The sequence below is a fragment of the Vigna unguiculata genome, chromosome 11, assembly GCF_004118075.2.
Source record: "Vigna unguiculata cultivar IT97K-499-35 chromosome 11, ASM411807v1, whole genome shotgun sequence".
NCBI classification, from domain to species: domain Eukaryota; kingdom Viridiplantae; phylum Streptophyta; class Magnoliopsida; order Fabales; family Fabaceae; genus Vigna; species Vigna unguiculata.
In genome coordinates, this window is record NC_040289.1 from 41589146 (window position 1) to 41606977 (window position 17832).

Consider the following 17832-nt stretch of genomic DNA (forward strand, 5'->3'; position numbering starts at 1 on the left):
ATAATTAAAAGGGGTCTTCAATCTGCATCCTTCTGTCATGGCGCACTTATCCATCTTTAAGCCAAATCCCATTCTCTCACTTTTGCTCGCACCCCATTTGACGCCGCTCCCTCCCCTCATCTCCACCCTGTTTCTTGGACTTCTTTAATCTCTGGTTATGTTCAAGCCGGCTTGCCTCAGCAGGCACTCCACATATTTGAGAAAATGCGCACCACTGCTTCTCCCGCTTCTTTTCCAATTCCAGACCCTGTGGCACTTGTCACCGTCTTAAACACTTACACCTCTTTAGAAAAGCTGGATATCTGGAAAACTATTATCTGGTTCCTTATTCACTTTCTTCTTACACTTTGGTCTCATTTTTAGTTTTGGATTTTTTTTTTCGGTAGCCCATTCTTTACAACTTTTACACCTCGGTTTAAGTAGTCTGCACTTTTCCAAATGTGTAACTTTACGCTTTCTAAGCAAAGAATTTAAGCTCATGATCTGTCCTTATGCATTGAGTTAAGTCTTAAAAATGTCAGCTGATCATTCTTCTATTTTTTAAGGTCTCTTTTTTGTTTTGCATGGTGAAATATGGTTCAGCAATTGTTTAGCCTGTTGTGTTATGATAATAGTCATATGTATATTTGACTATTTATAGGCTTTGGATTGTTTGGTGTAATTTCATGGAATGATTAGTGCCATATTTGTTTGTAGGTGACTCATGCAAAGATCTCTTACATATCTAGTTTTGTGGCATTTGATTGTTTTTCCTCGAGCTTATCATTATTGTTATTGGAAGGGACATTCTACTCTATAATAGTTTTCCTTGTAAGTATAATAATTTTAATTGCTCATGCGTGTTCTATTTTGTTTGATATTTGATTTTAGCATTTACAATGGTTCCTGAACCAAAGTTTTTGATTTTGTGGCATATCGTTTCGAGCAGAGAGGCCATTATACACGATTGGTTGAAAATTTACTGATGTTTGTTGTCTTCATTTTTAGGAGATTTGTGTTGGTTTGATTGGAATATATACCATGGATTAAACACGGCAGTATTCTTTGACATCATTAATTATCAGTATTTTGAAAACCCATTTGGTTTAAGTGCTCGTAGTACTATAACACTACTCCTAATTCTGCTACTACTATACTACCAATACCCCTAGTGCTGGTACTACTATACTACTACTACTGGTCCTAGTGCTTCTGATACTACTACATTTTTATTTTACAATAGCAAAAGTTCTAGATTTTATTTAAGGGAAGCTCTATATATATTTTCAATTTATTCTTTATTTTCACAGGGATACTTTACTAAGAGATGCTAGGGCTAGTTCTGGAATGTGAGAGGATTGGGAACAGTAATGAAGTGCTAAGTTGTGATTAATGAAGACACAGGCTGGAATGAACCATCAGAATTCCAAATGTGGGATAGACCTGAAGGTGTGGTGCAAAAAATGAATGTTTGGAGTCTAGTATTTTTAATAAATTAAAACTTTGTTTAACTTTTTGGATAATACAAAATTTAATGTTGCATGAATAGTGCGATTAAAGTGAAAATACATAAAAAAAAAATTTATCTTTCTCTTCAAGTAAATAATTAGAGTGAAAAGTTGAAAATGTGTTTATTAAAAATTTCAACTAAAACAGTTTATAGTTTTAAATTAGTGATGACAATATATTTTTTAATATTTATTCTTCTAAGAAAACTCTACAAGATATTGAGCATAACATTTATATAGTAATACACGGGGGAAGAATTAAGCATAAAATAATAGTTGATGGGTAAATGACAAGGCATTGGGAGTTTGAAGAGGTGTGAACCACAGAAAATGGAAGAGTGAAGGAAGGCCACACGGAGGTGAGAGATAAGTATATTTATATAAAATAATTGTGACAAGGCGAAAGGAATTGCAGGCTGAAATGAGAATGAGGGTTTTGCAGTTGTGTTCTTCCATGGCTTCCACGTGGACATGCAGAGCTCCTCTGCAGGTTGAACTGGGCAAGTTCTGGATTTTGAGAAAAAGGAGTAATTTGCAAGTGCAGTGCTCCGGCAGACCCCCGAGAGCCCCTCCTGGAGTTGACACAAGAATCCACTGGGACAACGAGGATGAAGGGTGGATTGGTGGCGGAGACAGAGAAAAAGACACCAAATCCAGCAACATGTTCGCCGACGGTGATGACTTGGCAGATTTGCTCCTCACTTCTTCTTTAGGCTCTCATTACGAGTGAGACACTATCTTTCTCTCTCTCTCTCTCTCTCTTTTTCTTTAAAAATACAAAAGTTAATTTTTGCTTTATCATTCACCAGATTCTTAGGAGTATCACCCGATGCGGATTTAGAAGAAATAAAAGTTGCTTATAGAAAACTATCGAAGGAGTATCATCCCGACACAACTTCCCTCCCACTGAAAAGTGCGTCGGAAAAATTCATGAAACTGAGAGAGATTTACAACGTTCTGAGCGACGAAGAGAGTCGAAAATTTTATGATTGGAGCCTTGCTCAAGAGGCTGCAAGCCGACGTGCAGAGAAGATGAGAATGAAATTAGAGGATCCTCGGGAGCAACAACTCAGGAACTGGGAACCTGTTCCCGACATGGTCGACCGCCTCGGTGGAAAGAATATGAAGCTCAGTGATCAGGCTGTCTCTGCCATCACTATTGATGTTTTTATCATTATTTTTTCCATCTGCTGTATCATTTACGTAATCTTTTTTAGAGAACCATATTACTACTAGCTTAGCTATAACCCTTTACAACTTATACTGCACAATCAAATATATTACACCATTTCTTTCCTTTTTTGCACCAACCTCTCTTATTCTATTCATTCTCTGATTTTCCTTTCTGGTTTTTACTTGCATTCACCTTTTACCCATTCAACTCATTTCATTAGATTTAAAGAATAAAATGCAATTATGTTTTAAAAACATAATAAATTTGAGGGCATAGAGATAAAGAGTCAAAATGTTTGCAGAAGTTGAGTTTGATATTCAAAACACATACATAGGTCACTCATTACAATAGAATTAGGAGTTGATTCTTCTCCCTCTTCATCTTATATTTGTTCTGTTCTAATGCTTGAGATAGAAAGAAAACATAAGAAATCATGTCTGATGATTTTTGAGAGCATTTTTTACAGGCTTGAAATCTAACCAGCATCTTAAAGTGTTATGAGATAAGAGAATGTTTTACGTATAAATGTTTTGTGTAATATATAGACTAAAGATTATGAGCGTCCAAAAAAGCATGCCGGTAACAAAAAATGAATTATTTTTTATTATTTGATTATTACTTTTATCATGTAATTATCAAGTTCTTAATGAACTAATTAATTTTTATCGCGTGATTGATCTTGTAGTAATTTGATTTAAAATATGATGCTAATACTTTTAGGTACTAAAGGATGAATTAGAAGTAAAAAGATCCAGAAAAATTCACATACAAACACGAAGACATGAGTACAGTGATCGAAGTAGTTGCACCTTGAGCAAGTTAAAAACTACAACCTGTTTCATGGTTGACCAGGTGGTGTTTGTTCTTATCTATTAAAATTTATTTCACCTATAAATTTACAATTTTCAATAAATTCTAAATAGTGCTAAAACTCTTAACATCTCTTTCATGTTAATTGTAAACATTCTGTCATTAACTAATAAAAAATTATATTATTAAACTATATATAACCTAATTTTAACACAAAAGAAAGAATTGCTCTTTTCTTTTTCTTCTTTTCATGTTCTAAATATAGTTATAAAAACATTTATCCAAAAAATCTCAGTTTGTGCATTAACCTAAAATATTTGAAGTTATGGAAATAGTAAAAATGTATATTATTAGAAGTAGTATAATAGTGCCAAGTTTTAAAATTAGAATAAATTTGAGAATAAAAGAAATTGACTCAAAATTTGTTTGACTTCCATTGCCACATTAAAAGCTTACATTATTCTTCATTCATATTTAAAGTTTTACCATGATAATATACTAAATTCATACTATTAAAAGTGTGTTTGGACCAAGCATTTAAGAGAGTAATTTTTTTATTTGAAGAATTTAAAACTATTTCAAGAAAAAACATACGTTTTGATGAAAAAATTAAGAGAAAATTGAAATTGAGAAATTTTAAGAAGTATTTCAAATATAGTAAAATTTTAAACTCTCTTAAAAAAAAGAAGGAAATCAAAATTTTCAAGTTTGCGGAATTGCTCATTGGTTATGATAAAAAAAAAGTCCACAAATCTAAAAAGTTGAGTTGGGTCGAATAAAAGGTCAAGAAGAATCAGTTCAGGTGTCGGTCGAATCGGTCTAGTCGAAGGTTTAGTTAAACAGGTTTGGATTGAAGGTAGAGTCGTTGGGCAGAAGGTTGAACCGAATCAAACTGAACCAAAATTTGAACCAAGTTGGGTCGATCCAAAGGTCGAGACAGGCTGGACCAAACCGATGGTCGAGTTAGGTCAAATAGGCCAAAAGTTAAGTTAAGTTAGATTAAAGGTCAAGCCAAGTCAGTATGAGTCAAAGTTCGAGTCAGATCGAAGATCAAATTAAGTAGAACTAAAGGTCAAACTAATCCGATCTAATGATCGAACCATGTCAGGTAAGACCGAAAATCAAATCAGACTACTTTAAGCCAAAGGTAAGATCAGGTTGACTGAACCGAAGGTCGAACCAAACTGAATCCAAGCCAAATATCAAATCAGACTAAAAATCGACTTGAACCAAAAGTTAAAATTAATCCTACTAAACTAAATAAAAACAAAAGTATAAGGTCAAAGTTAAAATTACATATAGAAATAACTTGTCCAATAAAATTTAAACCTATACCCAAGATTTAAAGACTTTTGTCGTGTCCATTAAACAATGGACACTTCCATTTTATATTCCATTTTTTATTAGATTCTTTAAATTTCTTTTTACTAAACCTTATTAACTAAAATGATTAAAGAATTTTAGACATTATAAAAGTAAAATATATCAAATATCATATATTACAATAAAAGAAAAAATAAAATAAAAAAGATAAATCAATTAAATATAAATGAATTAGACTCAAAAATAGAATTAAATTTACAATAAAATAAAAATTAAATGGTTTTATTTAAATAAAAATTTAAAATTTAAAAAATTCAAAATATTTTATTCAAACTAATTATTTAAAAATTTGATATTTCAATTTTTTAGAATTGTTAAAATCCAAAGATTAAGGTATATGTTTTCCTTTTTAAATGACAGAAGTTTCCCCAACAATTTCATTCCCATGTTTCTGAACGGTCCAGATTCTACACACATTACAAAAGTATCAATTCCAAAATATTTCATTGGATCACGAGTTCACACAAATCAAATTTAGGAGGGCTTTATGCCACAAGTCATTTGCAATACAATAGTATATACACATTTGTTCACGCATCAAAACATGGTAACATCTTCCAGTCAACAAATTTTTCAACTTGAAATCATTCATTTTTCCCATTTTCATTGTTTTAATAGTGACGAGGCTACAAATATCCTCTTCTCCTGCCCCTTCTTGCCAAAGAAATGAATAAGCATGCATCAAGTAAATATGGGAAATTTAATTACTGGGCATTGTTACAAATCCCGAGGTAATATGAACAGTGGAGTCAGATCGATAGACATATGAACATAGCATAAGATTAATAGATATAATATCATCTAGCACTAGCACTAGCCTCTTCTACTACTGCTAAGTAATCTCTGAAGTTGGAAAGCTTCTCCCTGTTCCCCATTCAGTGCTCGTCTCTCTAAGCAGCAAGCAGTTAGCTGTCTAAGTAACCTCTCCAGATAAGACTGTAAACAATGTTTTGATTCTTTCATATTGGGATTTGTGGACAAAATCATGGCATTTACCGTGTCAGCTACAACTTCACGCTGCGAGTCTTTTAGAAGATAGCCTACGGAAGATTCTAGAGGCCGTTCATATGCCAGCAAAGCAACACAGTCCTACGGAATAAACAATCCAAAGCCAACACGAAACATATGACATACACACAAAAGATTAAGATTCCCTAGTAGTGCTTAAAGCCAATAACAAAGGAGAGATGAGATGATTCAAGGGTTTAGGGATTGTTAAGACTAATCTATTGAAATATAATTATTATATGATGAGCGCACGGATTAAGCAAAAAACGTAAGAAATTTGAAATGAATATCAAATATTTGTGAAGCAGTAACAATTTTCGTTATTAGTAAGAGAATTCACCTGAACTAAATCTTTAAAGACAGGCAAGTCGTAAAAACTCGACAATTCTATTCTTCCATATCTGACTGCCTCCTCCAGCGCTCCAACCTAAATAACGCATAGAGCCATAAAATGAATATTAACAAGTTATTCAACTTCTTAATGACCTATAGGGATTTTGAATCAAAGCTAGACCCTCATAATGATAAATTTGACATTTTCAGCAGCAAAAGACAGATAAATAATATAAATTGAGCTTAACTAATAAACAAAATGTGAGGCATGTGACAGGGACTAGGATCTTATGGCATGTCCAAGTCTCACATCAAATAGTATGGAATGTTTGGTTCTCCTTCCTTAACAGTTGGTTTTTAAGGATGGGTTCCTAGTGTGCTTATCAACATGCAAATAAACAACTTAAATCCACATTAACAAATGCGTACTAATGAAATACTGGAATAAAGTGGGTCCGACATCCGATAATTACAAAAATAAACATTGAAAGAAATATACCCGAACTAATTCGATAAACTTTTGACAATGTAGAAGAAAGCATGTAGCTGATGTGTTGTCCTGCGGTAACCAGAACTGATTGTCAAGACTCCAGAAGTAAATATGAAGAAAGAAGATTCTTACGTACGACAAATATTAAAATTACATATATAATTCTATCTGTTATTTGGAACCATTAAAAAAAATGAAAATCAAATTAGAAGTAATGTCTCGAAGATCAATAAAGTACTTCAAAGATAAAATCTAAGTCAACTTAGCGATGTACTGTCACTTTTAATAGATGCGAAAGAAACACTGACAAGGGGAAGAATTAGTGCCAACAGCCAAACTCCACAACACCACAAATTCTTAGGTAAATAAGTTTTTAAATTTAGTAAACTCAGAACGAATGAACCAAGAGAAATATATCATAGCATAATCTGTGTCACGTATGATTCAAACAGCAAAACACATGGCAGTTAACAATTTAAGCATAACTTAGTAATCAAAGATGATAAATATGCCATAGCAAACATGATTGCATTTTTTATCAGTTTAATTGAAGTTAGGTTTACACTACATTATAGCAAAAGTGACTGAGACAAGTATTATAATCTGAGAGAGCCCACCTCAACAATTTGTGGATACCATTCCCGCAATTTACCAAATGCAACATCAATGTCTCCATTCCTGATTAGCTTCATTGAAAAGAAAAAATGTAAGCCAATTACGATTTTAAATCCGCAAGAATATACAACCTGGACACCATTACCAACAATAACAAAACAAAGGACAGTAAAACTACAACATTTATCACCAAAAAATAACAATATGCACTATAAAAACTCATCAGGAAAAACATTTGCGTTAAATAGCATTTCCTTGAAAAGATTGGCTACAAACAGAACAGTACATGCCTTGAAAACATTGGGGACAAATAGTAATGTTAGTCAGAAATGGTTCGGTTGAATGTCATAAGCGTTGAACAATGACAGGTCATGGACTATGTTGACGGTGGCAAACAGTGTATTTGGCGTGAATAGCAACAGTAGGGAAAACACCGATTTTAGTTATCATTAGGTTCTTGATTAGCGACAAAACAAGTGACAGAAATATGGTACCACTCTAGTATCATGTTGTGGACAAAGAAATTGAGAAGGAATATAATGAATTCTTTGTGTCGGATACACACATGAGTATTCTTACTTATAATGAAGATACAATAATAAGGACAGAATCAATATCAAATAAAGGGAAATATTTGGCAAGATATTTCCCAATCAAATCATATACCATATCTCCCTATTTAATGTAATCAAATCATATATCTAATATAATTGACTCATCTCTGATACAACTAACCCATGTGTAACAGTATATTTGCCAGTCAACAACTCTTAACATAAACAGAACATTCATAATTCATATATAAAACGGAGTGAAGCAAAGAAAAAGAGTGAAGGCTGTGGGATAAGGAAAAAAGGATCTAATGCATAAATAAATGTGATATGAAGCAGCTGTGTGCACAAAAAAATGAGTGCACATGTAACAGCATTTTGTCAGTCAAAAATTCAAACATATTCAACAAAACGGAGACGGTAACGTGGTAAGGAAAAAGTGGTCATCTTAAGCAAAACAGAATTTTTTATTGAATATAAAGTTCCAGAAAAATCCCCCCAAACTACCAAGCAGACCTATTTTAAAAGCTTTTTTTCAGAACATGCTACAGTGCCACAACACTGTAATGCTCAGTTATGGAGGTGCCCATAGCAGCCAAGGGCAGCTATGCCCCCGATAAAGAACTATCCCTGCACTAGAGCGTGCTATTATCATCCCTAGGCCTGACTCCCTTAATATTGATAAACAGGCACCAAGAAATATCAACAATGAAAATATATTTTGTAGTGAATAAAGTACACTAAGATTGCTTAGAACATATAAGCATGTTAGGTTTGTTTTCTTTTTTAGTTTATATGTTTCCATTAATAGTTAAAAAAAATAAATAGTTTTGTTGTCATTATGTTTTCTAATTTAAAAAAGTTACCACCAAAAAAACCATGGAAGAGAGCAAAATTATTTTCACTACTACAAAATTCACTGTAATCTTCCTAGTTTCCATTGAAAACAAAATGAGTAACTGAACGAGAATAAATCTCACATATCTCCCAAATTCAACAGGTCACTTAGAAAGACAATTAAGGTAAGTGTCATGCATAGCTCCAAATTCAACAGAAGAACATTAATTTTCTTGTTAAAGAGACCAAGTGACTGTTTTATTGAAATCAATTGGTACTAGTGATATGGCAAAAGATGGGGAAAAAATGTATGAGTTGTAGGACAGCGTAGTGGGTGATATTGGAGAGGGGCATGTTGTCCAAGTAGTTATTGATGGGGCATCTAACCTTGTGGCAGCTGGGAGAATGTTAATGGAAAAGAGAACCAAATTGATCCCCTTATGCAGCACACTGTCTTAATCTAGTTCTTGAGGATATTGGAGAGTTTCCGGATATTTTGCAATACCATTGGCAATGCAAAGAAAATCACCAATTACATACATAAGCACGCAGGGGTTCTTAATTTATATAGAAAGCACTCTAATGGAAGAGAATTAGCAAGAGCAGCTGTTACATGTTTTGCTACCTGTTATCTTACATTAAATTGTAAGCACCAAAAAAATGTTCTTAGATCAATGTTTGCCTTAGAGTAATGGGCTACTAGTCCACATGCTACGAAAATTGAAGCTAAGCTAGTGTTGAATCTAGTGTTGAGTGATGGCAGATTTTGGAGATCAATCACATAATGCCTGAATTGTGTGATATCACTTGTAAAAGTCTTGAGGCTTGTAGATGGTGATGCAAAACCAGTCATGCATATATTTATGGGAAAATGGATAGAGCTAAGGAGAAAATTGCTAAAAATTTCCAAAAGCAAGAAACAAGGTATAAAATAGTGTTGAAAATTATTGATACTAGCTGAAATTTAAAACTATATAGGCCTCTCCATGCAGCAGCCTATCATCTCAATCCTAGGTAAGCTAAATTTGTCCCACTAAGTAGCATTATCTTCTTTGTTCTCATCAACTTATTGTTTATTGTGATACATATCACTACAACTAAAATTTCAATCCGATAGTGAGGTGTTCGTTGGTCTGCATGAAACATGTCAAAGAATGGTTTTGGATGCAGTAACAAGAGTTGCAATTGATCAAGAACTTGAAAAGTTCAAGAGAGCTAAGGGGGTTTTGGAATGAACATTGCAATACATACTATAATTCAATACTTCATTGTTTTGACAGCTCGGCTGGGATAGTTATGGGGTAGAAGGTAGAGTTACAAAATGTAGCCATGAAAACTTTGATCCTCAAATGTAGTGCAACAGGGTGTGAAAGGAATTGGAGCACATTTGACCAACAAATATTAAATGCTCGAGTATGTCAAATACAATCGTCAACTTGAGAAAAGACAAAAAGAGTAGAGAAGAGAAGGGAGAACTTATAATCCTGTATGTTTGTCATATATTAAATCAGATTAAGAATGGATCGTTGAAAAGGAAAATCCTTGTTTGCCTATTGATTCCTCGTGTATGAATGTACATGAGTGTTTTGATGTTGAAGAGAGAGCTCCAAGCAAAAAAGGGAGAGGTAATTATTTCTATTTATAGAATTTTTAGAAATTATAACTTGAAAGTTCAACAAACTAGAACTAAAATTTATTTGTTTTTCTTTTGTTAATATAGGTCCTAGAAACTTAAATGCCACAAATAAAAATGGAAAATCCATAGTAGGAGATGAGGAAGAAGTTAAAGACATTGAGGAAGGGGAAGAACTTTTAATAGAAGATGAAGATGACTTGAGTGATGTAGATATTAGAGAGGAAGATGAAACATGAACGATTAGTGTTGGAAGTCCTACACCGATTAGAGATAAGGCCAATTTAAAGTATATATGTGGGTGCAAATTTCACCTTACAGGTAGGTTTTGTAGGGTTGAGTTAAGCTTAAAATCTACTTCTTAACAATTAGGATATAATTTTTTTTTTCTTTGATGTTGTTTAGTATGTATAAGCAACAACCATAGTCTATGATAATTATGCAGTAGCAGCATCAAAAACACTTATTTTTTGGATGGCTATAATTCAAAGTTTGTTTAGTAACATATAGCCATCCATGGTTGTAGGAATCTTATGCAGCAACCACCCTGTTTTTTGGAAGGTTGTGTTGCCGAAATTGTGTAGAACAACACATAGATACACAACCACTCTTTTTTACTGAAGTTGTTTCGCTATTAATTATATCTTTGCATGTTTTAATATCTTGTATATTTAAGTATATATTACAATTTTTAATGTATATGATTCTTACTATTCACAGATTAAAAATATAAGCTTTCCGATACATAATTTATATCTAGATTCAACTACCATGGCCAACAGCAATAGCTTTCTTTAAGTAGGGAAGCATGTGACATTGATAATGAACAATAAAATATAAAATGCTGAATTTAACTTTCAGTTAAAGGTTCTAAGAACTGAATTTCTAATATTAGTTAGTTTTTTTTAGTTCCATGAAAAATATACCTGCCGAAGAGTCTTTCTATGATTTAACGCATATGTTATTTCCTGCTCATCAATTCCACTTTCTTGAGCTATGTATATAGGAGGAACAGTACTTTTACTAGCCACATCAAATGAATTCAATGTATCTTCATAGCCATAGTGCAGCAGGTAGGAACGGACAATTCTGCTGACAGAAAAAATATATCAAAGTTGAGAAATATCAATCACATCTATTATTTTTCTTATTAACATTGGCTCCCATGAAAGCAATGGATGTCACTCTCAAACACCTAGGGTTAAAATATATTAATCTCAACCTTCGTAAACCATAAAAAGCTGCAGCGTGCAACTAGTGAAGACCTGTACTTCCTAGTAAATTAGTAAACCACAAAAAATAGATTTTGTTGTCTGCATTGAATTTCACATAGCAACTGTATTGAGCTTAATAAGAGTCTCAATCATGTTATGTCGTAAACTAATTTACAAATAGCAGACCCTAAATTCTAGCAATTACATCTGTCTGATAAATTTCTCCGATATGATACAAGGGGTATGTTTGAATGGGTTTCTCCATACGCTCGCCTAAAAGAGAAAAATATAAATTAAACAACTTCTCCATAAACTAAAATTACGCAAGTTAAAAGTAAAAATTTGGAGAAATTATGAGTTTCTGCAAGTTAGCTTATGGACAAGCCACTTTTAGCTTATGGAGTAGCTAATTTCTATTTTTCCACTTATTTTTCTCTCCTAGAAGAGCTTATGGAGAAGCTCGTCCAAACAAACACATGTCAATCAGAAACAAAGGGCAAAACTCGGTTGATATACCCAATCTATGGTATTCACCCTACCATATTTTGTTCTCCTGTGCATGTGGATCTTCTATTCTTGTTATAATGTTTGTCAGATAAATCACTCTCAATACAATACCAGATTGGATCAATTGGAAACAATAGATAAACCAAGTTCACATATGAGAACAGCTCAATCTATGGTATTATGGTACCCCGCTGTTTTCTTCTCACCCCTTCCCAGGCTAAAACTAACAATACTGGTTGCCACAAAAGAACAAAAACTCATTCTATATATAAGCCAGTGGAAACAAAAGAGCTGTTGGGTCATTTTAAGTAGAGAAACCACCAATAAAGTAGCGGGAAGGGTGAGTCACACATTGCGGCAAAAAACAAAAAGGCCATTTTTCACAGGCTTTGTAGGTACAGCCAAAATCTGATCATGATCATTTGTAACATAAATAGTGGACAATGTAATAGAAATCTGCATTTATATGTACACAAACTTGTTGATTTGTCCTTAGTCCTGAAATCTTACCCTGCTACTGACTAGTAACAACAAATATAAACCCAAGAAAGATCCTGGTTATTAAGGGCATTTATAACTCCTAGTAAGCTTGCACTACTTAGGATTAAAAAAGAATTGAAAATACAGAACATGATCAACTTCAAAAAAGTAATGGAAAGCATATAGTCTAATACCGAAGTAATTCAAATTAAAGACAACTTTATCTCACCCGTAACTGACATTTGGTGGCACAGAAATTTCCTCTATTTTCAATTGCTGCTTCATTCTTTCTTGTGCTTCAAATTCCTAATCCAATAAAATAAATATTTAAGAAAAAAGGAATGATAAACAAGTAAATATCTTGTGTAAACTTAGTTACCTTTTAAAACAAAAAGGTCACATGAAATTAATATTTGTATATGTAGTAAAAATTACATTGAAATAATTTAATCTACCATTTAATCAAAGTAATATCTTAGATGCATAGCATGAATGATAAGGTTGCCAAAAGATCATGTTTTCTTCTCAAAATGCTTACTAGATAAGCCTAGGGATCATATATCTTGAGTACAAGACTAAATATTTGTGGTTAATCCGATAGCAGATGACATAATTGACATAACAAATATTATTAGGATAGATTTTGATATTAGAAAGTACAGGTCTAACTCATCCCTATAAAATTGGTTTTGTAAGGTAAGGTTTCCACCACTAATATGCTATAATTTGGTCATATTTCAAGTCAATGTGAAATCTTCAACAATTACAAATATAATTACAATGAATATGTACAGTTTTCACATAATGAACCGTTATAAACATCTAAGTTTTTATAATAAAATATAAGAACATTGAAATATTTTAACAAAATAAATTTATATTTTAAACAATATTAATTCATGCTTGCTAGCATAGCATGCTTTAAGGGGAATAATATCACAGGATAAAAAAAAATAGAACATCTAAGCTTCCCAAATATTAAATACGTCTCATCCATATAATTTAGGCTTCTTAAAGTATAGACATCAGTGACATCACCAAATATATCAAAACCATGGGCTGCAAGGAAGATTTTTTTTTTTTTCACCAGAAGACACATAAATGTTCAACAAAATTAAAAACAAACAGGCACATTGAAACACATCAAAACCTTATCCACCAAGGTCTTGCCATGAACACTCCAGTTATGGTTTGTCCCACCTTTACACCCTCAAATGATGTCTCAGTTAATAGAACTATATTACTTTTAAGAGTTCAGGAGATCATTTAGAGTACTCTAGTGATAAACATACTACATTTATTGTGTTAAGTATGTTTAGAGAAAAAGCATGACGCGTTGGTTGGGGTAATTCCCCCTCAAACGAGACAAGAACAAGCATATAATTTGTCATGATGAAAGGTGACTATTGGATTTAGTAACTGAATTGGAAGTAAATTCAAAGGTTTGACTTGTTGAAAAGATACAAATTTACAAGATGTTGATGTCATTGAATTAGCAAGTAGGATAACAAACTGAAGTAAGGTGGAAAATGTACATAAGAGTAAGGAAAATATAAAGAAGGCTCTTACTTTTAAGTCGAAAGTAAATGGTTTCTGCCCAAAGTTGACATTCACCCTGTTAGAGATAAATGAAACACACCCCTGAAAAATTAAATACCTCTAGTAACGATGAAAAGAAGGTGCTATTTGAAAGAAAAGAGTTAGTAGACAATGTTAACACACTCAAATAAACGAAAATTGGTAAAGAAAGCAGTGACAGTCCAGGGACTTACTCCTCATTTTGGCTATGAACTGCTATAGTAGGAAAAAGGGGGCCTTTCAAGTCTTTGTAAACAGAGCCGACAACTTGGCCATTTTTACTGCCACAGAAAGAAGGGGAAAAGTGATATGTCAATAGTAGTTTTGCTTTGAAAGAAGAAAGTAGATGAGGAGTGGTGGGAGTAAGTGGTGTACGTGAAAAAGAATTCCTGCGCAGCGTAGTTAATTCCGGCACCAACTACATCACCAGACGTATAGGTTGGACCAAACGCTTCCCCCTTGCCATGTCCACGGTAAAGAAGACCATCGTCACCATGATAGCCACAGCTATTGGCCTCCCACCTAACATAAATCAACGGGGTTAGGGTTGGGGTTAGGGTTAGGGTTAGGGTTAAAAAATTGAAGCAGTGGATCAGTGAGTTAGTGAGCGAGTAAGTGGATGACTGACCCTGGCTGCCTTCGCATCTTGAATGTCTCGGAGGTGAAGCCAATGGAAATTTGACCCTTGACGCCGGCATCCTTGACATGAATCTCGAAATAGTAGATAAGGCGCTTGGTAGGAGCAGGCTTGTTGGCCTGAATGACACCGACATCGTGGCCGTGAAGGTTGACGCTGGTGTACTTCACCGACAGCTTGTCCGTTGACACCACCACGAAGCCACCGGAGCTGTTAATCGTGTTGAGCTCCCTCGGCGCCTCCTCCTCCTCTTCCTCCTCTTCCTCTTTCTCCTTCTCCTTCTCCTTCATCTCCCTTCCCCTGCAAGCTTCCAAGAAGTACAGTCCCAGATCTTGATCTTCAACATTTGGCCTCCTACTGTTCCCGTTACTCTCACTCATCGCTCTATCAAATTCTCGATCACGATCACCTTCACAAACCCTACCACCTTCTTCTGTTCGATTCTTCTTTCAATTTTCTTTCCCACTCCTCACCGATATTCTCTCTCCTTCGATCCCACACCAACATAATCACTCTTTCTTAACATTACCAATAGCTTATACTAAATATATTTACAATTAATTATAACATTTTATAATTTTTAATTAGCTATAAAAGTACATTTGATAATAACAACCAGATACAGATTAACGTTGGATCTCCGTATAAGTATATAACTTTCATTAAACATATTTTTATTTTTATTATTTATTTTGGTCACTTTAAAAAAATTAAAGTTTAAAACATTATTTTTGTTATTGTTTCGTAAGGAAACATCTAAAGGTTTCACCGTAACATTTTATATATTTTAAATAGGTCTGTCATTTTTTTTTAAATATAAGATTTATATGAGACTAATATTTTTGTAACTGTATATTTAAGTTCGAATTTTTAAACTTAAAAGATTAATTTATTATATTCTTTCAAAATCAAAAATACAGTTCTAAGATTTTGAATCTTAAATTTAAATTCGATTTTATATTGTATCCGAACATTCTGATAAAGATTCCTTATAACACTTCGTATTATGCTTATCACATTTGAAAATGAGCGATACATTATAGATATAATCCAATTTTAAGGATGATTTTGATTTCCTTTTAGTCTTATTTATTTTTTCTTTTCTTTAATTATTTATGTGGTTGTTATTTCTCGTGTTATCGTCATTGTTATTCAAATTTACCTTAGCAAAAAGATTTATCATTTACAGTCTAAGAATAATTAACAAGAAGATCCTTATCAAGACCTCTTTTCTTTCAGTTTGTTCTATTTAAAAATTATTATTATGCAAGGTGAATAAATCTCCGATTCTGAATGTGAATAAATAGATCTCAAACGAACAAAAATCATAATCAATCGTCTGTTTAAGAATGTTTGCTATAATAAAAAAAAGGTTACATATTGCAACTCGAATATTTTTCACCTTGATTTTCTTTAATAAAAAAAAAGTACTAATCCCAAATAAACCTTGAATGTTGAATGATTAAAATCCGCATCATCCCTTTGAGATTCGTTAAAGCGATTATGTATGCATAACATTCGAAAATTAGGTAGAATTTGGTTGTTCAGATACTGTGAAAAACAACAATCAAATACAAAGATGATTTTGACACATGAATAAAAAAAATTCAAGTTTAAAAAGAGTATAATAACAGTATATGAACGTGCAATTAAAGGTTGCAAAACATTTTTACCCGAAGAGTCGCTATCTAGATTGAGTGGAGGAAGTTAGGAAATTATTCATAGGTAAGAAATAGTTGGGGTTACACGATTAGGAAATTCATTCTAATTTTTGTAACCCATAATCAAACATATATTTTAGGATTTCACTATAGATAATATATTTCTAGAATATTATTATAAATACATTTACATATTTGCATAATTTAAAAAAAAATAGACTCCACAATTCATATTCAAAAATTATTATAAATTGTATAATGTGAAATATGTTTTCAAATTTCACCATATAAAATATAATACACGGATAATTTAAATTTTTTCTGTTCTACCTCAAAGTGCATGAAAAACTATCGATGTGCAATAAGAAATGGCCTTCTAAAATAAATCCTAAACTTCATTTGTAATGTATGAAGTACTCTAGAAGTCTTCTGGAAGCAATATTGAGTTGATTCTAAAATAGCTTTTGAGAAACAATGTTAAATTCATTTTAAAATAATGTTTAGGATTCAACTTTTGAAGGTACAACAAAAAGTAATAATGTCTAAGAACAATATAAACATTTCATATTTTGTGAGGAGTAAGCTATAGAAACAAAAGTTACATGCTAAATCAACTAAATCGAGTATGCATTGAATATAATAAATCAAAGAGTATCTGTTGGCAACGGTTTGGGTCGGACATGGATAATGTCTACTCATGACCTGACCTACAATAAAAAATTATGTTCGTTACTCTGTTATCCGCACGAGTATCTGTTTAAAAAATATCTACATATATCCGTGAATACCCACAAATATTTTAAAAAAATATTTTATAAATATTTAAAATTAAATTTAAATAAAATTACAAAAAAATAAAAAATAAATATTATTTAATTTAATCTAATATAATAAAATATAATTTTAATTTTAATTAAATTTAACTTAATAAAACATAATTTCAATTTTAATTTTAATTTTTTACGGATAATATGTATTCACGGGTACAGATAATATGATATCCGCACCTGACCCGTTTATAAGCGGATATTAAAAAATCAGCTACTCGCAAATAACAAATACTTGTAGATATCAATTATTCGTCATAAACAGATATCTACATACACATGTATTTTTGCAATCCCTTGGTGTAACCTTGTATAGAAAGAAAGAGTATGTGTTGAATGAACAAAATCAAAAATCGTCCTTCTTAGATATTGTGGGCAGTTTTTCCTTACATTTTTCGGAATGCGTAATCCGAAAATCTATTTTTTTTTTTAAAAAATTACTTTCGGAAATTATTTAGCTTCATTGTTATATAATCCACAAATTATTTAGCTTCTGGATTTTACTATACATGAGTTATTTTTGACGAACAATTTGAAAAGAACTAAATAGGAAAAAAAAGTTATAGGATGCAATGCAAGAAGAAAGTTACCCAGGCGGAGGAAGAAA

At 32.4% G+C, this 17832-nt stretch overlaps 2 protein-coding genes across 5 annotated transcripts; one reads left to right on the forward strand and one right to left on the reverse strand.

The window, feature by feature from the left end:
• The first annotated feature begins 1649 nt into the window (after positions 1–1649).
• On the forward strand, positions 1650–2783 carry LOC114168740 (NAD(P)H-quinone oxidoreductase subunit T, chloroplastic). 2 transcript variants are annotated; one of them, XM_028053654.1, is made up of 3 exons: positions 1650–1846; positions 1930–2213; positions 2297–2783. In XM_028053654.1, the coding sequence occupies exons 2-3, from the start codon at positions 1942–1944 to the stop codon at positions 2721–2723; spliced, it is 699 nt and encodes a 232-aa protein (XP_027909455.1). In that variant the 5' UTR covers positions 1650–1846; positions 1930–1941; the 3' UTR covers positions 2724–2783. The 2 variants fall into 2 exon arrangements, with proteins under 2 accessions (XP_027909455.1, XP_027909454.1); XM_028053653.1 differs by lacking the exon at positions 1650–1846 and having other exon boundaries at positions 1870–2213.
• A 2544-nt stretch (positions 2784–5327) lies between these two features.
• Positions 5328–15271, reverse strand: LOC114169460 (ran-binding protein M homolog). Of its 3 annotated transcripts, none has more exons than XM_028054615.1 (10): positions 14729–15269; positions 14476–14622; positions 14295–14381; positions 14092–14137; positions 12752–12828; positions 11248–11413; positions 7303–7371; positions 6695–6754; positions 6203–6289; positions 5328–5943 (listed from the first exon to the last, which is right to left on the reverse strand). In XM_028054615.1, the coding sequence occupies exons 1-10, from the start codon at positions 15115–15117 to the stop codon at positions 5668–5670; spliced, it is 1404 nt and encodes a 467-aa protein (XP_027910416.1). In that variant the 5' UTR covers positions 15118–15269; the 3' UTR covers positions 5328–5667. The 3 variants fall into 3 exon arrangements, with proteins under 3 accessions (XP_027910416.1, XP_027910417.1, XP_027910418.1); XM_028054616.1 differs by having other exon boundaries at positions 11248–11410; positions 14729–15268; XM_028054617.1 differs by having other exon boundaries at positions 5682–5894; positions 14729–15271.
• Between the last annotated feature and the right edge of the window lie 2561 nt (positions 15272–17832).

Coding starts and splice junctions, on each gene's coding strand:
- LOC114169460 (XM_028054615.1), bottom strand. CDS start 15,117: ATGAGTGAGAGTAACGGGAACAGTAGGAGGCCAAATGTTGAAGATCAA. Junction 14,138..14,294: donor GTTCATAGCCAAAATGAGGA/GTAAGTCCCTGG, acceptor TATCTCTAACAG/GGTGAATGTCAACTTTGGGC. Junction 12,829..14,091: donor CATTTACTTTCGACTTAAAA/GTAAGAGCCTTC, acceptor TTATTGGATTAG/GAATTTGAAGCACAAGAAAG.
- LOC114168740 (XM_028053653.1), top strand. CDS start 1,909: ATGAGAATGAGGGTTTTGCAGTTGTGTTCTTCCATGGCTTCCACGTGG. Junction 2,214..2,296: donor TCTTTAGGCTCTCATTACGA/GTGAGACACTAT, acceptor ATCATTCACCAG/ATTCTTAGGAGTATCACCCG.